General features: G+C 47.3%; 1 protein-coding gene across 1 annotated transcript; it reads right to left on the reverse strand.

The window, feature by feature from the left end:
* Window positions 1–2,965, reverse strand: LOC106575644 (C-X-C chemokine receptor type 2). The gene is made up of 2 exons (XM_014152259.2): window positions 2,880–2,965; window positions 1–1,437 (listed from the first exon to the last, which is right to left on the reverse strand). The coding sequence occupies exons 1-2, from the start codon at window positions 2,884–2,886 to the stop codon at window positions 368–370; spliced, it is 1,077 nt and encodes a 358-aa protein (XP_014007734.1). The 5' UTR covers window positions 2,887–2,965; the 3' UTR covers window positions 1–367.
* Window positions 2,966–20,180: the final 17,215 nt, after the last annotated feature.

The raw sequence follows: 20,180 nt of genomic DNA on the forward strand, positions 1-20,180 counted from the left end.
AACAGCACAGGGTATTTATTACCTAATACAACAGACAACAGAGGGCATTATATACTTGTACAGACACCAGGGGCATTAGTATATGGAGGACATTAAAGAACACATACATACAGGATCTGAGTCTGCAGCTGGATAGTGCCAGCACATATTCAATGTCAGGCAAGGAATGTTTGGCTACAATATGTTACAAAGGGGCAATCTTATACGTTATTCAAAGCAGGGTTGGAGTTAATACCATTTCAATTCCAGTCAGTTCAGAAAGTGAACCAAACTCCAATTTTTGAGTACTTTCTGAATTGACTGGAATTGAAATGGAATTGACCCCAACCCTGATTCAAAGTAATGTGGGGACAACCTGCCAGATCAATCATAACAGTCCATTCCCTTCTGAGGTCTGGGATGTGGACCTGCTAAATCGAGATGACGACCCCCTCTCTGGTCCCCGTGACTTCCTGACCAGGGCACCCATGTTCCCCCTGAACTTCTCCCCTACGAAGGCATACAGCACTGGGTTAACAAAGCTGTGGACCAGGGCCAGGCTGTGGGTGACCTGGAGGGCCAGGTCCACCCTGTTCCTCTCAGCACAGTCGAAGCGCACCAGCCTGGCCCTCATCAGGGTGTCGGCCATCACCGTCATGTGGAACGGCGTCCAGCACAGGAGGAAGGCGAACACCACGGCAATGATGACCCGCATGGCCCTGTGCTTCTGGAAGCCGCTCGTCTGCAGCAACCGGGCCACGGTGATGCTGTAGCACGCCACCATGATTACTAGTGGGAGCAGGAACCCTAGGATGTGGCGTAGGCCGCGAGTAGCGAGCCGCCAGTGGGTGGCGCTGCCGAAGTCGAAGCGCTCATTACACCTCGTCGGACCACCGTCGGGGGGCGTGAAGGCGTCGTTGAATAGGGCAGGGAGAGAGAGGGCGCCCCCCAGAGCCCAGATGAAGGTGCAGGCCCACCATCTGCAGGCCCTTCGGCGGCCCTTACGGGACTTGGCGGGGCGAACGATCACCAGGTAGCGGTCGACACTGATACACACCAGGAACAGGATGCTGGTGTAGAAGCTAGCCTCCATAACCAGTTTGAGGATCTTACACAGCAAGTCACCAAAGATCCAGCCGTGGAGTGTGGCAGCAGCCCAGAAGGGCAGGGTCAGAGCCAGCAGCCCGTCGGCTAGAGTCAGGTGAAACAGGAAGACGTCGGATGGGGTCAGGGACTGTTGACTGAAGCCAATCACGAGCCCCACAAGTAGGTTACCAGGAACAGCCAATAGGAAGATGGCGATGTGAAGGACACACAGGAATATGACGGCACTGGGACCCAGGGGCTGAGCTGCACAGGACAAGGTGTTAGAGTCCAGGTCAAAGGAGGTGATGTTGAAGTTATAGGAGTCGTTGGTTGAATTGTAATCATAGTCCAGGACGTATGGTTGTTCTAGCTCTGTTGGAGATGGGGAAAACAGTAGTCAGTGGGGATCTTTTTATGATATGATCACTTAGTCTTATACTGTTATTCTATCTAAAGCTTCTTATACAGTCAACAGATATTCTGTACATTTCTTTCTATAGATCTATCCATCCCATCCTCCATCCATCCACCCAAACCCATCCATCCATCTATCCATCCACCCAAACCCATCCACCCACTCAAGCCCATCCATCCAAACCCATCCATCCATCCACCCAAACCCATCCATTCCACCCAAATCCATCCCTCATCCATCAAAACCCATCCACCCACCTATCCACTCAAACCCATCCATCCAAACCCATCCATCATCTACCAAACCCATCCATCCATCCACCCACCCACCCACCCGCCCACCCACCCATCCATCTATCCATCAATCCATCCACCAAAACCCATCCATCCACCCACCCACCCACCCACCCACCCACCTACTCAAACCCATCCATCCATCCACCCAAACCTATCCCTTCATTCATCTAAACCCATCCATCATCCACCCAAACCATCCCTTCATTCACCCAAACCCATCCATCATCCAAACCCATCCATCCACCCAAACCCCTCCCTTCATCCATTCATTCATCCATCCATCCACCCACCCAAACCCATCCAGCCATCTACCAAACCTATCCACCCATCCATCCACCCAAACGCGTCCATCCATGCAAACACATCCACCCATCCATCCATCCGTCCATCCACCCACTCAAACCCATTCATCCAGCCATCTACCAAACCTATCCATCCATCCATTCAAACCCATTCATCCAGCCATCCATCCATATATCCACCCAAACCCATCAATCCACTCAAACCCATCCACCCATTCATTCATCCATCCATACACCCAAACCCATCTATCCATCCACCCAAACCAACCCATCCACCCAAACCCATCCACCCAAACCCATCCACCCACCCATCCATCCTCCATCCACCCAAACCCATTCTCCATCCACCCAAACCCATCCACCCACCCATCCATCCTCCATCCACCCAAACCCATCCTCCATCCACCCAAACCCATCCATCCATCCAAACCCATCCATCCATCCAAACCCACCCATCCATCCATCCACCCAAACCTATCCATCCACCCACTCAAACCCATCCATCCACCCAAACCCAAACCCATCCATCCACCCAAACCCATCCACCCACCCAAACCCATCCATCCATCCATCCACCCACCCACCCAAACCCATCCATCCACCCACCCAAACCCATCCACCCACCCATCCATCCATCTATCCACCCAAACCCATCCATCCACTCACCCAAACCCATCCATCCATTCACCCACCCACCCAAACCCATCCATCCACCCACCCATCCATCCATGCATCCATCCACCCAAATCCATCCCTCCATCTGAATTTCATGAGTATTCTACAAACTATATAGGTTCTCACCTGTCATCTTTGCATCCAGCTCTATGATAATGAAGAGGGAATTGCCACTGTTTTAAAGACATCACAGCTGGGATGGAAGTGTCAAGACATCCTGTTTAGAGAACAATATTGTGTCACTGCACTTGAGTCATTTGTCTGCCTCAAATTCTGCCTCAATGATTAGAAATAAAAGTTATACACTCCACTTTTTCATTTAATTATCAAAAAGAGAAGTTTGACAGCAGTTTGGAACTTTTTAGACAGTTTATTTTTCTGTCAGCTGTTGGTGGATCTGAGAGCACATTACTAAATATATTACGGTAAGATAGAGCCAGACAACGACTAGCCTTTAACTTCTGAGGCTCTTGTCTTTGTTGGGACATCTTCACTTAAAGACATCCTCCAGTGATTTTTGAACTTTTACTGTTTTTAAAGCAATATCCCAAGTATAAATACAGTCAAATACACACACTAAAGGGTACAAAAATATGCTTTGAGCAAAATAGTGTTTTATAGGCTGCAAACTTCAAGGAGTTGGTCTGATGGGAATGTGTTATGCCATCCTCATGACATGTGACATGCCTGGACCATCTATTGAGGTGTGCCTTTTGTTAAGTAAATCAGGTGTTAAATGAGATGAAAATGAGACTGGAGTACCACTTTAAGATGAGCACCAATGGGACTAATAGTTACACACACGTTAGTCCAGTACAACCCCGGCTATGATCCATAGCTTCTCGGCTTGGCCTAACATGTCACGCCCTGATCTGTTTCAGCTGTCCTTGTGCTTGTCTCCACCCCCTTTATACCTGTGTTTTCTGTCTCTCTGTGCCAGTTCGTCTTGTTTGTTCAAACCAACCAGCGTTTTGTGTCTCAGTTCCTGCTTTTTCCAGTTTCTCTTTTCTCGCCCTCCTGGTTTTGACGCTTGCCTGTCCTGACTCCTCTGCCTGCCCCTGACCCTGAGCCTGCCTGCACCTTTGCTCCTACTATGGATTATCGACCCCTGCCTGCCTTGACCTGTCGTTTTCCTGCCCCTGTTGTTACATTAAACATTGTTGCTTCACACAGTCTGCACGTGGGTCTTACCTTGATATAACCAAACAAAATATTCACCAGAGAACATTTCACCTACTTCCTAAACAAGTACCTGGGGCTGCGAACTACCACCTGTACAGAGAAAATTCTCCCCAGCCACAAAGTAGCAGTAAATGTGTGCACACACAAACACACAAACGATCACAAATAAACAAAACATTGAGTTTGTCAGTAAGTGATATCTATTCTTAAGGTGTCAGAGAACAATGGTAATCTTGGGTAGAGCTGCTGTGGGATGAGAGGGTCTACATGTCTGTCATTAACATCCCTGTGACCTACATTACACCATGTCTAGGTCCTGTCCACTAAGGGTCACTTACGTGATATGCTCAAGTTGCATGCACGTCAATTACTGTCATATTGCAGAAGACACTGGGGTCTTTGGTCAGTGTTGCAAACTCTTTGTACAGGGAGGATGTGAGGTAAGATGGCTGGGTGTGACGATCGTTGTAAGGAGAAGTGGTAAGTGTTAATATTTCAATTTTATTTAACTCAGAACACTAAATCAAAATAATAATCAACGAAAAATGAACGTCACGTTCTGCAGGCTTACTGAGCTGTACAAAAACAAGATCCCACACTGAATGAGGGAAAAAGGGCTGCATAAGTATAATTCCCAATCAGAGACAACGCTAGACAGCTGCCTCTGATTGGAAACCATACTAGGCCAATCAAAGGAAAAAAACAACATAGAAATATAACACATAGAATACCCACCCCACACCCTGACCTAACAAAATAGAGAAATAAAACGTCTCTCTCAGGTCAGCGCATGACAGTACCCCCCCCCAAAGGTGCGGACTCCCGGCAGCAAACCTGAACCTATAGGGGAGGGTCCGGGTGGGCATCTACCCATGGTGGCGGCTCCGGTTCGGGGCGTAGCCCCCGCTCCGCCCACTGATCCCTCCGCTTTTGTGCCACCGGATCGTGGATTGTCGTCGGAGGAACCGGACCGTAGATCATCGCCGGAGGCTCTGTGCTGCGGGCCGCCGCCGGAGGCTCTGGGCTGCGGGCCGCGGGCCACCACCGAAGACTCTGGACCGCGGACCGTCGCCGAAGACTCTGGACCGCGGACCGTCGCCGAAGACTCTGGACCGCAGACCGAAGCAGGAGGTTCCGGACTGTAGGCCGTCTCAGGAGGTTCCGGACCATAGGCCGTCTCAGGAGGTTCCGGACAGTAGGCCGTCTCAGGAGGTTCTGGACCGTAGGCCGTCTCAGGAGGTTCTGGACCGTAGGCCGTCTCAGGAGGTTCCGGACCATAGGCCGTCTCAGGAGGTACCGGACCATAGGCCGTCTCAGGAGGTTTCGGACTGGGGAACGTTGCTGCAGGCTCCATGCCCTGGATCATCACTGCAGGCTCCGCGCCATGGATCACCACTGGAGGCTTCGTGGCATGGATCATCCCTACAGGCTCTGGGCCATGGATCTTCCCTACAGGCTTCGTGCCATGGATCATCATTTCAGGCTCCGGGCCATGGATCATCACTGGAGGCTTCATGCCATGGATCATCACAGGAGGCTTCGAACCATGGATCATCACTGGAGGCTTCTTATGTGGAGCCGGAACAGGTCTCACCGGGGAATGTCGCTGGAGGCTCCGGACTTGGGGACGTCGCCGAAAGCTCTGGACTGGGAACTGTCGCCGGAAGCTCTGGACTGGGAACTGTCGCCGGAGACCTGATGCGTGGGGCTGGCACAGGTGGCGCCAGACTGGTAACATGCACCTCAGGGCGAGTACGGAGAGCAGGAACAGGACACACCGGACTGGAGAGACTCAATGGAGGCCAGGTGCGTGGAGCAGGTACAGGTGGCGCCAGACTGGTAACACACACCTCAGGGCGAGTACGGGGAGCTGACTCAGGTGGCACCAAACTGATAACACGTTCCTTTGGGAAAAATCCGTGCATCCTCCACCAACTCAACAACTCTCCCATATCTCTTTTCTCCTGGATTGGCTCTGGTTCCCTCCTCGGCTCCGCCGACTGCTCCATGTGCTCCCCCCCCCCAAAAAAATCTTGGGGTTTCTGTGGCCTTCCTTCCCGACTTCGTAGCTGTCCCTCCTTCGCTGATTCCGCTTGCTTCCCAGGCAGGCTCTTGTCTCCTGCCACTATTCCTTCCAAAGTCCAGGATATACTCCTCCTAATCTCCTCAAAAGTCCACTGGTCCATACCACGGTGCTTGGTCATATTGTGGTGGGATCTTCTGTGACGACCATCGTAAGGAGAAGACCAAGGTGCAGCGTGGTAAGTGTTCATATTTCTATTTTATTTAACTCAGAACACTAAATCAAAATAATATACAACGAAAAACGAACGTCACGTTCTGCAGGCTTACTGAGCTGTACAAAAACAAGATCCCACACTGAAGTAGGGAAAAAGGGCTGCCTAAGTATGATTCCCAATCAGAGACAACGCTAGACAGCTGCCTCTGATTGGAAACCATACTAGGCCAATCAAAGGAAAAAAACAACATAGAAATATAACACATACAATGCCCACCCCACACCCTGATCTAACAAAATAGATAAATAAAACGTCTCTCTCAGGTCAGGGTGTGACACTGGGTACCTTACAACATTATGCTCCTCAGGCCCGTCAAGTGTAAAGCTTCTTAGAATGTGGAAATATTTTGTTCTCAAGCAATGAACGCACACAAAAAAGTAGACAAGAATATTTCAGATATCAATGGTCAACAAACACATTTGCGACAACAATATATCTTCAATGCATTGATAAAATACATGCCATGATCTTGGTGATACTGTGTATCTTGTTTAATATACAACTCCCTAGTTGTTCAGAAACATAGTCAGTTACCAAGAGAACTTTGACTAGAGTGTTTTGCACTGCCTCTTTTCCCCTTTACTCTACAAAGCATTCTATGAGTTTCACTATCTGAGAGGGCACTGCCCTGAGTACATTGTGATGTATGTTTTTGGCCAGCCCAAGTTGTCACCCTATCATCTTCCTATTTGTCAAATACACACACACACACACACACACACACACACACACACACACACACACACACACACACACACACACACACACACACACACACACACACACAAACACACACACAAACACACCATTCTCACAGTCAATGAGGTGCTCCCCCAAGAGGTCCTAGAGAGGAATCATTCATTATGTATACATCTTGTCTTGGGAAAGGCCACTAGCCCAAAGTACCATGTCCACCATTATTAACAATGAATATTACACCTTTGTGAACAATAAGATACACATTTGTGAACAATAAGATACAGATCTCCAGCATTTTTGTCTCTCAGCCTGTAATTTTTAAAGGACGCTACAAGACAGCATCTTTAAATGTAGTCTACTAGTTGTAGTCTGTAGTAGACCTACTGTAGTGTACTCATCAACTTTTTATGGAATTATGTAGTGATTCTTATCCAATGAAATCGTCAACAAAAGCATGCTCCTGTGTTGTTAGATTTGAGGAACATTTGCTAGCTACAGAATGTGCAGCCTACATATTTGGCGTGTTTGCGTGAGGAAGAGAGTGTATATGTGTGAGAGAGAAAACATGTCCAAGTCTTGTGAAAGTAAGAGAATAACAAAATTTGGTACTATTGAGTCTAGGGCCGATTGGCTTTATAATCAAACGCTTAGCGTGTCATACCTGTGGGACCACAGACCAGGTAACCACCAATAAGCAATAATAAAACACCTGTTGTTTCAATGACATCACCTCAATCATTAAACTAATTGTCACATCTGCCCCTGCAACGCCCTCTACTGCTCATCCTGTGTCTCCTTCACCTGCCGCCACTCCCCCAGTACTCTCTCCGTGTGTGATTGTGTGGGCGGAGACAGGTGTGCTGGAGTCAGAGCAGATCCCCACCAGCTGCAACCTGTTCCATAATCAAGACCTCTACAAATACTCAGTCCAGCCACTTCCACACTGCCAGATCGTAATTTCTGCTCAGTCAGTGTACGCATCTAGCCGGTTGTTACGATTAGTTCCTGGTTTCCTTGCCTGAAGCTGTTTTTCCTCTCTGCTACAGTTCCGCCTGCTCTGTCTCCAGTTCCACATCTCGTCATCCTGCTACTCTGTCCTGGATTCCCCACTCTACTACTCCCTTGGATTCCCCTTCGGACCTGCTTACCCTGTCCCAACCCCTCTCGCTCCAGCCTCAGCCTCCGCACCTGGTTTCCTGCAACCCACCCGAGCTACCCCTGGCCTGCACTCCATCTTCCCCCTGTGTTTAAATAAATATCTTGGTTACTTCATCCCAGTCCCCTTGTCTGAGTCTGTTCTTGGATTCCACTCTGCGTAACACTAATGCCCTGTCTGTCTCAGTGGCTCAAGGAATCCATTATCAAAGGACAATATAGCAGTAAAGAATTGTTTTGAGAAAAATAAACTGACCTGTTTGATAGGTGGCTATCCCAAAATAGAGGCTGTCAAACAAATTACAGTTCAAATATGCATGTCTGACAGACAGTTACTGCTTGAGAGGAATTCTCCACAGTCTTTGACTTGGATACTCTCATGCAAAAGTGGTCAGAAGCTTCTTTTACATTTACATTTAAGTCATTTAGCAGACGCTCTTATCCAGAGCGACTTACAAATTTGAAGTGTAGCCTACCAGTCTAGGAGGTAATGGGTCCATACGGGGTAATGGGTCTCTTTCTTCTGTAGTGCTAAAACACATAGGCCCTTGGTGCAGTGGTCTAAGTCACTACATAGCAGGGCTAGAGGTGTTACTACAGAACCGGGTTCATTCCCGGGCTGTGCCACAACCGGCCGGGAGCCCCATAGGACGGCGCACAACTGGCCCAGCATCGTCCGGGTGAGGGGTGGGTTTGGCCGGTGGGGCTGTACTTGGCTCATCGTGCCCTAGCGACTCCTTGTGGCGGGTCGGGTACCTTCAGGCTGACCCTGGTCCCCAGTTGAACAGTGTTTCCTCCGACACATTGGTGCAGCTGGCTTCCAGGTTAAGCTGGCAGGTGTTAAGGAGCGCGGTTAGGTGGGTCATGTTTCGGAGGACACATTCGCCTCTCCTGAGCACTTTGGGTAGTTGCAGCGATGAGACAAGATCGAAATTGGGGAGAATACAAATAAATAACACATAGGCCCTAATATATAACACATAGGCACTATATTATCTAATCCCTAACCAGGAGAATAAAGGGAACTGAAAGCAGTGAACACCTACAAAAGATTGTAAACCCTGGCCGGTTCCCCTCTCCACTGGGATTTTCTGCCTCTGACCCTATTACAGGGGCTGAGTAACTGACTTATTAGTGATCTTCCATGCCGTCCCTAGGAGGGGTGCGTCACTTGAGTGGGTTGAGTCACTGACCTGATCTTCCTGTCTGGGTTGGCGCCCTCCTCGGGTTCGTGCTGTGGAGGAGATGTTCATGGGCTATATTCAGCCTTGTCACAGGGTAGTAAGTTGGTGGTTTGCGGATATCCATCTAGTGGTGTAGGGGCTGTGCTTTGGCAAAGTGGGTGGGGTTATATCCTGCCTGGTTGGCACTGTCCGGGGGTATCGTCGGACGGGGCCACAGTATCTCCCGACCCCTCCTCTCTCAGCCTTCAGTATTTATGCTGCAATAGTTTATGTGTCGGGGGGCTAGGGTCAGACTGTTATATCTGGTGTAATTCTCTTGTCTTATCCAGTGTCCTGTGTGAATTTAAGTATGCTCCCTATAATTCTCTATCTCTCCCTCTCCCTCCCCTTCCAGAGGACCCGAGCCCTAGGACCATGCATCAGGACTACCTGGCCTGATGACTCCTTGCTGTCCCCAGTCCACCTGGTCGTGCTGCTGCTCCAGTTTCAACTGTTCAGCCTGCGGCTATGGAACCCTGACCTGTTCACTGGACGTGCTACCTTGTGCCGGACCTGCTGTTTTCGAACTCTCTCTCTCTCTACAGCATCTGCAGTCTCAAAACTCTGAATACTAGGCTACGAAAAGCCAACTGACATTTACTCCTGAGGTGCTGACCTGTTGCACCCTCTACAACCACTGTGATTATTATTATTTGACCCTGCTAGTCATCTATGAATGTTAGAACACCTTGGCCATGTACTGTTATAATCTCCACCCGGCACACCCAGAAGAGGACTGGCCACCCCTCAGAGCCTGGTTCCTCTTTAGGTTTTTTCCAGGGTCCTGCCTTTCTAGGGAGTTTTTCCTAGTCACTGTTCTTCTACATCTGCATTGCTTGCTGTTTGGGGTTTAGGTTGAGTTTCTCTATAGCATTTTGTGACATCGGCTGACGTAAAAAGGGCTTTATAAATACATTTCATTGATTGATTGATAAACATTCTGAGTGGAACCTGTGGTTTTCTTTACTTGCAATGGATTTAAGTGAAGATAGACTTTTGTGTACTGTTTTTCACTTTCTTGGGCCTCATTCCTTCTCACCTTCTTGAGTGGTAGGCCTGTCCCTACTTGAATTGAGATTCCTATGGTCTGCCCATCAGAGAGGACTTGAGGGAGGGGAGATGAGGGGAGATAGATGGGGAAGGAAAATGATTGGATCCATTGCCCACATCCAAGAATCCAATTTCAATACTGTTTTGTAAGGTAGGAAATAATGTAATGTAATTAATTACTTGAAATAAAACTTTGTGTCTCCTCATTAAACGTAACCATTACACAGTCTGTATTATCAATCAATCAAACGTATTTATGAAGCCCTTTTTACATCAGCAGATGTCACAAAGTGCCATACAGAAACGCAGCTTAAAACCTAAAACAGAAAGCAATGCAGATGTGGATTGAGTTATAGTGGATTGAGTTAGTCGTGAGTTGATTGAGACGGGATTGCTGTTTTATATGCTTACTTAAAATGATAGCAAGTATATGACTTGACAGTAAGATATTTATGAGGGAATCAGCTGAACTATAAGGTTGTTCGGATGATTGTATTCTGAAACCAGTCTTCCAAATCTTCTAAATATCTAGACAAGGCATTTCTGGATTGTGGGTCGGCTGCAGTGATGTGCACATAGAGAGAGGACAACAAGGTGTCACAGCAGTATCTGGCAGGCACATATTTATAGTTATGATCTGATGGGAAGCATCATTTAATGGAACAGTTTGTTTCACCTTTATTTAACCAGGTAGGCCAGTTGAGAACAAGTTCTCATTTACAACTGCGCCCTGGCCAAGATAAAGCAAAGCAGTGCGACACAAACAACACAGAGTTACACATGGGATAAACAAACGTACACTCAATAACACAATAGAAAAATCTATATTCAGTGTGTGCAAATGTAATAAGATTAGGGAGGTAAGGCAATAAATAGGCCATAGTGGCGAAATAATTACAATTTACCAATTAATCAGTGGAGTGACAGATGTGCAGAAGATGAATGTGCAAGTAGAGATATTGGAGTGCAAAGGAGAAGAAGAAAAAAACAACCATGTGGGGATGAGGTAGTTGGGTGGGCTATTTACAGATGGGCTATGTACAGGTGCAATGATCGGTAAGCTGCTCTGACAGTTGATGCTTAAAGTTAGTGAGGGAGATATAAGACCCCAGCTTCAGTGATTTTTGCAATTCGTTCCAGTCATTGGCAGCAGAGAACTGGAAGGAAAGGCGGCCAAAGAGGAGTTGGCATTGGGGATGACCAGTGAAATATACCTGCTGGAGCGCGTGCTACAGGCAGGTGCTGCTATGGTGACCAGTGAGCTGAGATAAGGCGGGGCTTTACCTAGCAAAGACTTATAGATGACCTGGAGCCAGTGGGTTTGGCGATGAATATGAAGCGAGGACCAGCCAACGAGAGCATACAGGTCACAGTAGTGGGTAGTATATGGGGCTTTGGTGACAAAATGGATGGCACTGTGATAGATTACATCCAATTTGCTGAGTAGAGTGTTGGAGGCTATTTTGTAAATGACATCGCCAAAGTCAAGGATCGGTAGGATAGTCAGTTTTACGAGGGTATGTTTGGCTGCATGAGTGAAGGATGCTTTGTTGCAAAGATTTAATTTTGGATTGGAGATGCTTAATGTGAGTCTGGAAGGAGAGCTTACAGTCTAACCAGACACCTAGGTATTTGTAGTTGTCCACATATTCTAAGTCAGAATCGTCCAGAGTAGTAATGCTAGACGGGCGGGCGGCTGCGGGCAGCGATCGGTTGAAGAGCATGCATTTAGTTTTGCTTGCATTTAAGAGCAGTTGGAGGCCACGGAAGGAATGTTGTATGACATTGAAGCTCGTCTGGAGGTTTGTTAACACAGTGTCCAAAGAAGGGCCAGAAGTATACAGAATGGTGTTGTCTGCGTAGAGGTGGATCAGAGAATCACCAGCAGCAAGAGCGACATCATTGATATATACAGAGAATAGAGTCGGCCCGAGAATTGAACCCTGTGGCACCCCCATAGCGACAACAGGCCCTCCAATTTGACACACTGAACTCTATCTGAGAAGTAGTTGGTTAACCAGGTGAGGCAGTCATTTGAGAAACCAAGGCTGTTGAGTCTGCCGATAAGAATTGATTGACAGAGTCGAAAGCCTTGGCCAGGTCGATGAAGACGGCTGCACAGTATTGTCTTTTATTGATGGCGGTTATGATATCAATTAGGACCTTGAGCGTGGCTGAGGTGCACCCATGACCCGCTCGGAAACCAGATTGCATAGCGGAAAAGGTACGGAGGGATTCGAAATGGTCGGTGATCCGTTTGTTAACTTGGCTTTCGAAGACTTTAGAAAGGCAGGGTAGAATAGATATAGGTCTGTAACGGTTTGGGTCTAGAGTGTCTCCCCCTTTGAAGAGGAGGATGACCGCGGCAGCTTTCCAATCTTTAGGGATCTCGGACGATACAAAAGAGAGGTTGAACAGGCTAGTAATAGGGGTTGCAACAATTGAGGCGCACTGTACCATCAGAAGATCCTTGCCCATAAAATCATGTTTAACGTGGGGGTAGTAGCTAGGCCATGCTAGCTAGGCCATGCTACTCGGATTGTTGTATTTTCAAATCAACTATATGAACCCCTATCATTGACTGCTACATTTGCATGAGAAAAATGTTTCCTCAGTTATAAAATATGGCAGTCATCAACCAAAAATGTCTATTTATTTTCATTCATTTTGTTTGAGACAGATACTTGGATACATGAAGTTTCATTCATTTGCATAAGCCTACATATAGCATGCATTAGTTGTATATACTGTATACATGTAACGGCTGTCGGGAGAGAGAGTAGACCAAGGCGCAGCGGAGTTAGTGTTCATCATTGACGTAATTTAATGGACGAAAGAACACTTTACAAAACAAGAAAACCGACAGCCAAACAGTACTGTCAGGTGCAATACAAAACAGAAACAGAAACAATCCCCCACAAAACCCAAAGGAAAAACAGGCTCATTATGTGTGACTCCCAATCAGCAACAATGAACTTCAGCTGTGCCTGATTGGGAGCCACACACGGCCCAAAACAAAGAAATACAAAAACATAGAAAAATGAACATAGAACGCCCACCCAATGTAACACCCTGGCCTAACCAAAATAAAGAACAAAAAACCCCTCTCTATGGCCAGGGCGTACAATACAGTACCAGTCAAAAGTTTGGACACATCTACTCATTCAAGGGTTTTTCTTTATTTTTTCTATTTTCTACAATGTAGAATAACAGTGAACAGCGAAGACATCAAAACTATGAAACAACACATATGGAATCATGTAGTAACCATAAGTGTTAAACAAATCAAAATATATTTTATATTTGTAACGTCTGCTTCCAACTCACACCCTCAAACACGTAGATCCCCTGAATGCAGCTCACTTTCCAGCTCACACTCCAGATCCCAATCACCTGAATTCTAATCACCTTATCACACACTATTTAGTTCAGTTCTTTGCACCCCATCACTGTGAGGTATTGTTTGTTTTGTGACACATGTCTTTCAGAGCGCGCTGTGTCCCGTGATTTACTCCTTTTGTGTATGATAGTTTTTGCCTATTCCCTGCCTGTACTTTAGCCTATCGGATTTCCTGTTATCTACCTATTGCCTGATCTCCCGGACTACGTTACTAGCCTTTTCCCTGCCTGTACTGTTGCCCTTTTGGACACCCTGTGTATGATCTTCTGCCTGCCCCTGGACCCAGCTACCTGCCTCCTCCTGTGGTCTTTTGCAATAAACATCTTCTGAGCCCGGCGAATGAAACTAGCACTCTGTCTCCCGTTGTGTTCATTACAATATTTTAGATTCTTCAAAGTAGCCACCCTTTGCCTTGGTGACAGCTTTGCCCACTCTTGGCGTTCTCACAACCAACTTCACAACCAAATTGGGTTGAGGTCGGGTGATTGTGGAGGCCAGGTCATCTGATGCAGCATTCCATCACTCTCCTTCTTGGTCAAATAGCCCTTACACAGCCTGAGGGTGTGTTTTGGGTCATAGTCTTGTTGATGTCGTGTCTTTGGCTATGCCGGATTAAGTGATATGACATGCTAACTTATAAAATGATTTCTCTGTAATTAATATTACCTGATTAAGCTAATCATGTAAATGTAATTAACTAGAAAGTCGGGGTACCACGGAAGAACGTTTATAGAGCCGTTATCTTCCGAATAAACTCTTAAAATACTTAGTAATATTTTACATCGGTAGCAGTCAATATTAACCCTTATCTTATTTTCAGTCTCATAATGAAAGTTGTAAATTCTTGGCTATCTTCACGAACCCTGGCTAACAAGTTGAATCAGCAATACCAAATTGGGTTTAATAATTTATTTACTAAATACCTAACTAATCACACAGAATTACACATACACAGAATACAGATGATGTCATACAGAAAACGTCCCGGTGGACGGAACCTGGTTACACAAAGGAAAGGGGGTTGGGCTTGAATGAAAGAGCGGGAAGATTTAGGAACAAGGAAACAGCAGCTAGGCTATCGTAAATACATTATCTTATGCATTCTAAATTACCGCCCATTTGGAAAAGGAAAACGCAATAAATATTTACTCTGAGCTGCGCTTCGGTAGATTGGTCGTAGATGCTGGCCGGGTTGGCCAACAGATCTTCCTGTAAACGCTTAAGAATGTCTCTGGTGGTAAATTGGATATTTGGTGGTATCTTCGTCCGGATCCGTCGTCCGTCCTTTCCTAGCCCACGTTAGCAGCGGCTAGGAAGTATCACTTCTGTAGTGAATAAGCTCAAAGTTCATACCATTCGCCACCAAAGCTCACGCCGAGGTTGGCTTAGTTCTGTACTTGACATGTGTGTCCTTCTAACGTAGAGGCTGCAGACCTCACGTGCTGGAACAACCTGGTTATCTTTTCGTCAAAGGCTTATATAGTGGAGAGGGGGAGGGAGGTGTTTCATCGTTTATAACCCCTGTCTCTTCACAGGGTTGGGCCACTGATCAAGCAGGGCACTTTCCTTATGAAAACCCAAATCTCTCATTTGGAAGCTAAAATTACATTTCATCTCCTAACAAACAATTTCAATATCAAACATTTCAATTGCATAACAATTCCATGTGACTCTGATAACTAGAGGGCGTATACTTTCTCAGGTACAGTTTATGTCGTCCTGTCATCAATCATAATGTCTCAGATGACAACTGAAATGAAATCCATACTCATTACGTTATCAAGCATATTTCCAACTGGTTTTATTAACAAAATATGGTTCCTTTCCCCATTTGTTTGATGTTCCCAGACTCTCTATATTTAACACAGGCTATTCAAGTCCTTCAGTAGGGTCAGAGAGGGGAAGGGAGAAAGGTATTTATGGGGGGGGGGGGGGTCATAAACCTTACCCACAGGCCAACGTCATGACATTGAAAAACAAATGATAGTCCCACAAACCAGATCGGATGGCATATCGCTGCAGAATGCTGTGGTAGCCGTGCTGTTAAAGTGTGCCTTGAATTCTAAATAAATTGCTGACTGTAAGGGCTGTCGTCATGGAGAGAAGAAGACCAAGGTGCAGCGGAGTTAGTGTTCATGATTTAATTCAAAAAAGAACACTGGAACACTACAAAACAAGAAAACACCGACAGCTCAAAGGTACTGACAGCATAACACACTGAACAGAAACAATTACCCACAACCACAAGGAAAAACACACACCACTATATAGGACTCCCAATCAAAGGCAACTCAACACACCTGCCTTCAATTGGGAGTCCAACAACCAACTCACACGTAACAAAAATCTCTGCCACGTCCTGACCAAAACTAATACAATTGCTCCCTCTGCTGGTCAGGACGTGACACTGACAGTGTATTTGTATTTATTAGGGATCCCCATTAGCTGCTGCCAAGGCAACAGCTACTCTTCCTGGGATCCAACATTACATATAAAACAAAAGATAAAACAGTGAACTATGTTTGTAGTGAACGAGCTAAAGATAAAACAGTACAGCGTACACAGTGGCTGACCCTGGCTGCTTCCCAGGTGCTGTTTGGCATCTCCTATGTGGATGACTTTGCTCTTTACATTGGTAAGCTACTGCTACAGTACTGCCTGAATTTGTTTGATCTGAGCAATTTTTTCTTAGCTAGCTACATAGCCGTCTTTGTATCAAAGATAATTGTGTAGTGTAGAGTAATTATCGAGTAATTATCGAGGTTAGCTAGCCAGCCAGCTGTTTTCGTCCTCCTAACTTAGTCAACACTGCTAGCTAGCCAACTAGCCAACTTCTACCGACTAGCAGCACTGTAGAAACTATTACATTACAACGGAACGACTTGATTAGTGTAGTGCTAGCTAGCTACATAGCTGTCTTTGCTGTATTTGTATCTAAGATAATTGTGTAGTTTAGAGTAATTTATCGAGGTTAGCTAGCCAGCCGTGCCGCGACGCCGTTGTCCAGACTTAGTCAACACACCTAGTCATCATCAAACCCACTGCTAGCTAGCCAACCTTTACTGACTAGCAGCACTGTAGAAACTAATACACTACAATGGAACGATTTGACTAGTGCAGTGTTAGTTGTCTTTGTCATAGTTTGATAATTGTGTAATTTAGAGTAATTTATCGAGGTTAGCTACCCAGCCGTGCCGCGACGCCGTTGTCTAGACTTAGTCAACACACCTAGTCATCATCAAACCCACTGCTAGCTAGCCAACCTTTACTGACTAGCAGCACTGTAGAAACTAATACACTACAACGGAACGATTTGACTAGTGCAGTGTTAGTTGTCTTTGTCATAGTTTGATAATTGTTTAGTTTAGAGTAATTTATCGAGGTTAGCTAGCCAGCCGTGCCGCGACGCCGTTGTCCAGACTTAGTCAACACACCTAGTCATCATCAAACCCACTGCTAGCTAGCCAACCTTTACTGACTAGCAGCACTGTAGAAACTAATACACTACAACGGAACGATTTGACTAGTGCAGTGTTAGTTGACTTTGTCATAGTTTGATAACTGTGTAGTTTAGAGTAATTATCGAGGTTAGATAGGCAGCTATTTTCGTCCCCCGCGACGCCATAGTTGCTTTTGTATCATGATAAGGTGTAGTACTGAAACTATCGAGGTTACCTAGCCAGCTACACGTTCAAACAAAGTCAACAATGCAGCCACTGCTAGCTAGCCTACTTCACCAGCCAGCAGTACTGTATCATCTTCATCATTTTAGTCAATAACATTTTTGCAACGTAAGCTTAACTTTCTGAACATTCGAGTGTAGTCCACTTGTCATTCCAATCTCCTTTGCATTAGCGTAGCCTCTTCTGTAGCCTGTCAACTATGTGTCTGTCTATCCCTGTTCTCTCCCCTCTGCACAGGCCACACAAACGCATCACACCGCGTGGCCGCTGCCACTCTAACCTGGTGGTCCCAGCGCGCACGACCCACGTGGAGTTCCAGGTCTCCGGCAGCCTCTGGAACTGCCGGCCTGCGGCCAACAAGGCAGAGTTCATCTCAGCCTATGCTACCCTCCAGCACCTCGACTTCTTGGCACTGACGGAAACATGGATTACCACAGATAACACTGCTACTCCTACTGCTCTCTCCTCGTCTGCCCACGTGTTCTCGCATACCCCGAGAGCATCTGGCCAGCGGGGTGGTGGCACTGGAATCCTCATCTCTTCCAAGTGGACATTCTCTCTTTCTCCCCTGACCCAGCTGTCTATATCCTCATTTGAATTCCATGCTGTCACAGTTACCAGCCCTTTCAAGCTTAACATCCTTATCATTTATCGCCCTCCAGGTTCCCTTGGAGAGTTCATCAATGAGCTTGACGTCTTGATAAGTTCCTTTCCTGAGGATGGCTCACCTCTCACAGTTCTGGGTGACTTTAACCTCCCCACGTCTACCTTTGACTCATTCCTCTCTGCCTCCTTCTTTCCACTCCTCTCCTCTTTTGACCTCACCCTCTCACCTTCCCCCCCTACTCACAAGGCAGGCAATACGCTTGACCTCATCTTTACTAGATGCTGTTCGTCCACTAATCTCATTGCAACTCCCCTCCAAGTCTCCGACCACTACCTTGTATCCTTTTCCCTCTCGCTCTCATCCAACACTTCTCACTCTGCCCCTACTCGGATGGTATTGCGCCGTCCCAACCTTCGCTCTCTCTCTCCCGCTACTCTCTCCTCTTCCATCCTATCATCTCTTCCCTCTGCTCAAACCTTCTCCAACCTATCCCCTGATTCTGCCTCCTCAACCGTCCTCTCCTCCCTTTCTGCATCCTTTGATTCTCTATGTCCCCTATCCTCCAGGCCGGCTCGGTCCTCCCCTCCTGCTCCGTGGCTCGACGACTCATTGCGAGCTCACAGAACAGGGCTCCGGGCAGCCGAGCGGAAATGGAGGAAAACTCGCCTCCCTGCGGACCTGGCATCCTTTCACTCCCTCCTCTCTACATTTTCCTCTTCTGTCTCTGCTGCTAAAGCCACTTTCTACCACTCTAAATTCCAAGCATCTGCCTCTAACCCTAGGAAGCTCTTTGCCACCTTCTCCTCCCTCCTGAATCCCCCTCCCCCCTCCCTCTCTGCGGATGACTTCGTCAACCATTTTGAAAAGAAGGTCGACGACATCCGATCCTCGTTTGCTACGTCAAACGACACCGCTGGTCCTGCTCACACTGCCCTACCCTGTGCTTTGACCTCTTTCTCCCCTCTCTCTCCAGATGAAATCTCGCGTCTTGTGACGGCCGGCCGCCCAACAACCTGCCCGCTTGACCCTATCCCCTCCTCTCTTCTCCAGACCATTTCCGGAGACCTTCTCCCTTACCTCACCTCGCTCATCAACTCATCCTTGACCGCTGGCTACGTCCCTCCCGTCTTCAAGAGAGCGAGAGTTGCACCCCTTCTGAAAAAACCTACACTCGATCCCTCCAATGTCAACAACTACAGACCAGTATCCCTTCTTTCTTTTCTCTCCAAAACTCTTGAACGTGCCGTCCTTGGCCAACTCTCCTGCTATCTCTCTCAGAATGACCTTCTCGATCCAAATCAGTCAGGTTTCAAGACTGGTCATTCAACTGAGACTGCTCTTCTCTGTGTCACGGAGGCTCTCCGCACTGCTAAAGCTAACTCTCTCTCCTCTGCTCTCATCCTCCTAGACCTATCTGCTGCCTTTGATACGGTGAACCATCAGATCCTCCTCTCCACCCTCTCCGAGTTGGGCATCTCCGGCGCGGCCCACGCTTGGATTGCGTCCTACCTGACAGGTCGCTCCTACCAGGTGGCGTGGCGAGAATCTGTCTCCGCACCACGTGCTCTCACCACTGGTGTCCCCCAGGGCTCTGTTCTAGGCCCTCTCCTATTCTCGCTATACACCAAGTCACTTGGCTCTGTCATATCCTCACATGGTCTCTCCTACCATTGCTATGCAGACGACACACAATTAATCTTCTCCTTTCCCCCTTGTGATAACCAGGTGGCGAATCGCATCTCTGCATGTCTGGCAGACATATCAGTGTGGATGACGGATCACCACCTCAAGCTGAACCTCGGCAAGACGGAGGTGCTCTTCCTCCCGGGGAAGGACTGCCCATTCCATGATCTCGCCATCACGGTTGACAACTCCATTGTGTCCTCCTCCCAGAGTGCTAAGAACCTTGGAGTGACCCTGGACAACACCCTGTCGTTCTCTACTAACATCAAGGCGGTGACCGATCGTGTAGGTTCATGCTCTACAACATTCGCAGAGTACGACCCTGCCTCACACAGGAAGCGGCGCAGGTCCTAATCCAGGCACTTGTCATCTCCCGTCTGGATTACTGCAACTCGCTGTTGGCTGGGCTCCCTGCCTGTGCGATTAAACCCCTACAACTCATCCA

Source organism: Salmo salar, chromosome ssa16 (assembly GCF_905237065.1).
Source record: "Salmo salar chromosome ssa16, Ssal_v3.1, whole genome shotgun sequence".
NCBI classification, from domain to species: Eukaryota; Metazoa; Chordata; class Actinopteri; order Salmoniformes; family Salmonidae; genus Salmo; species Salmo salar.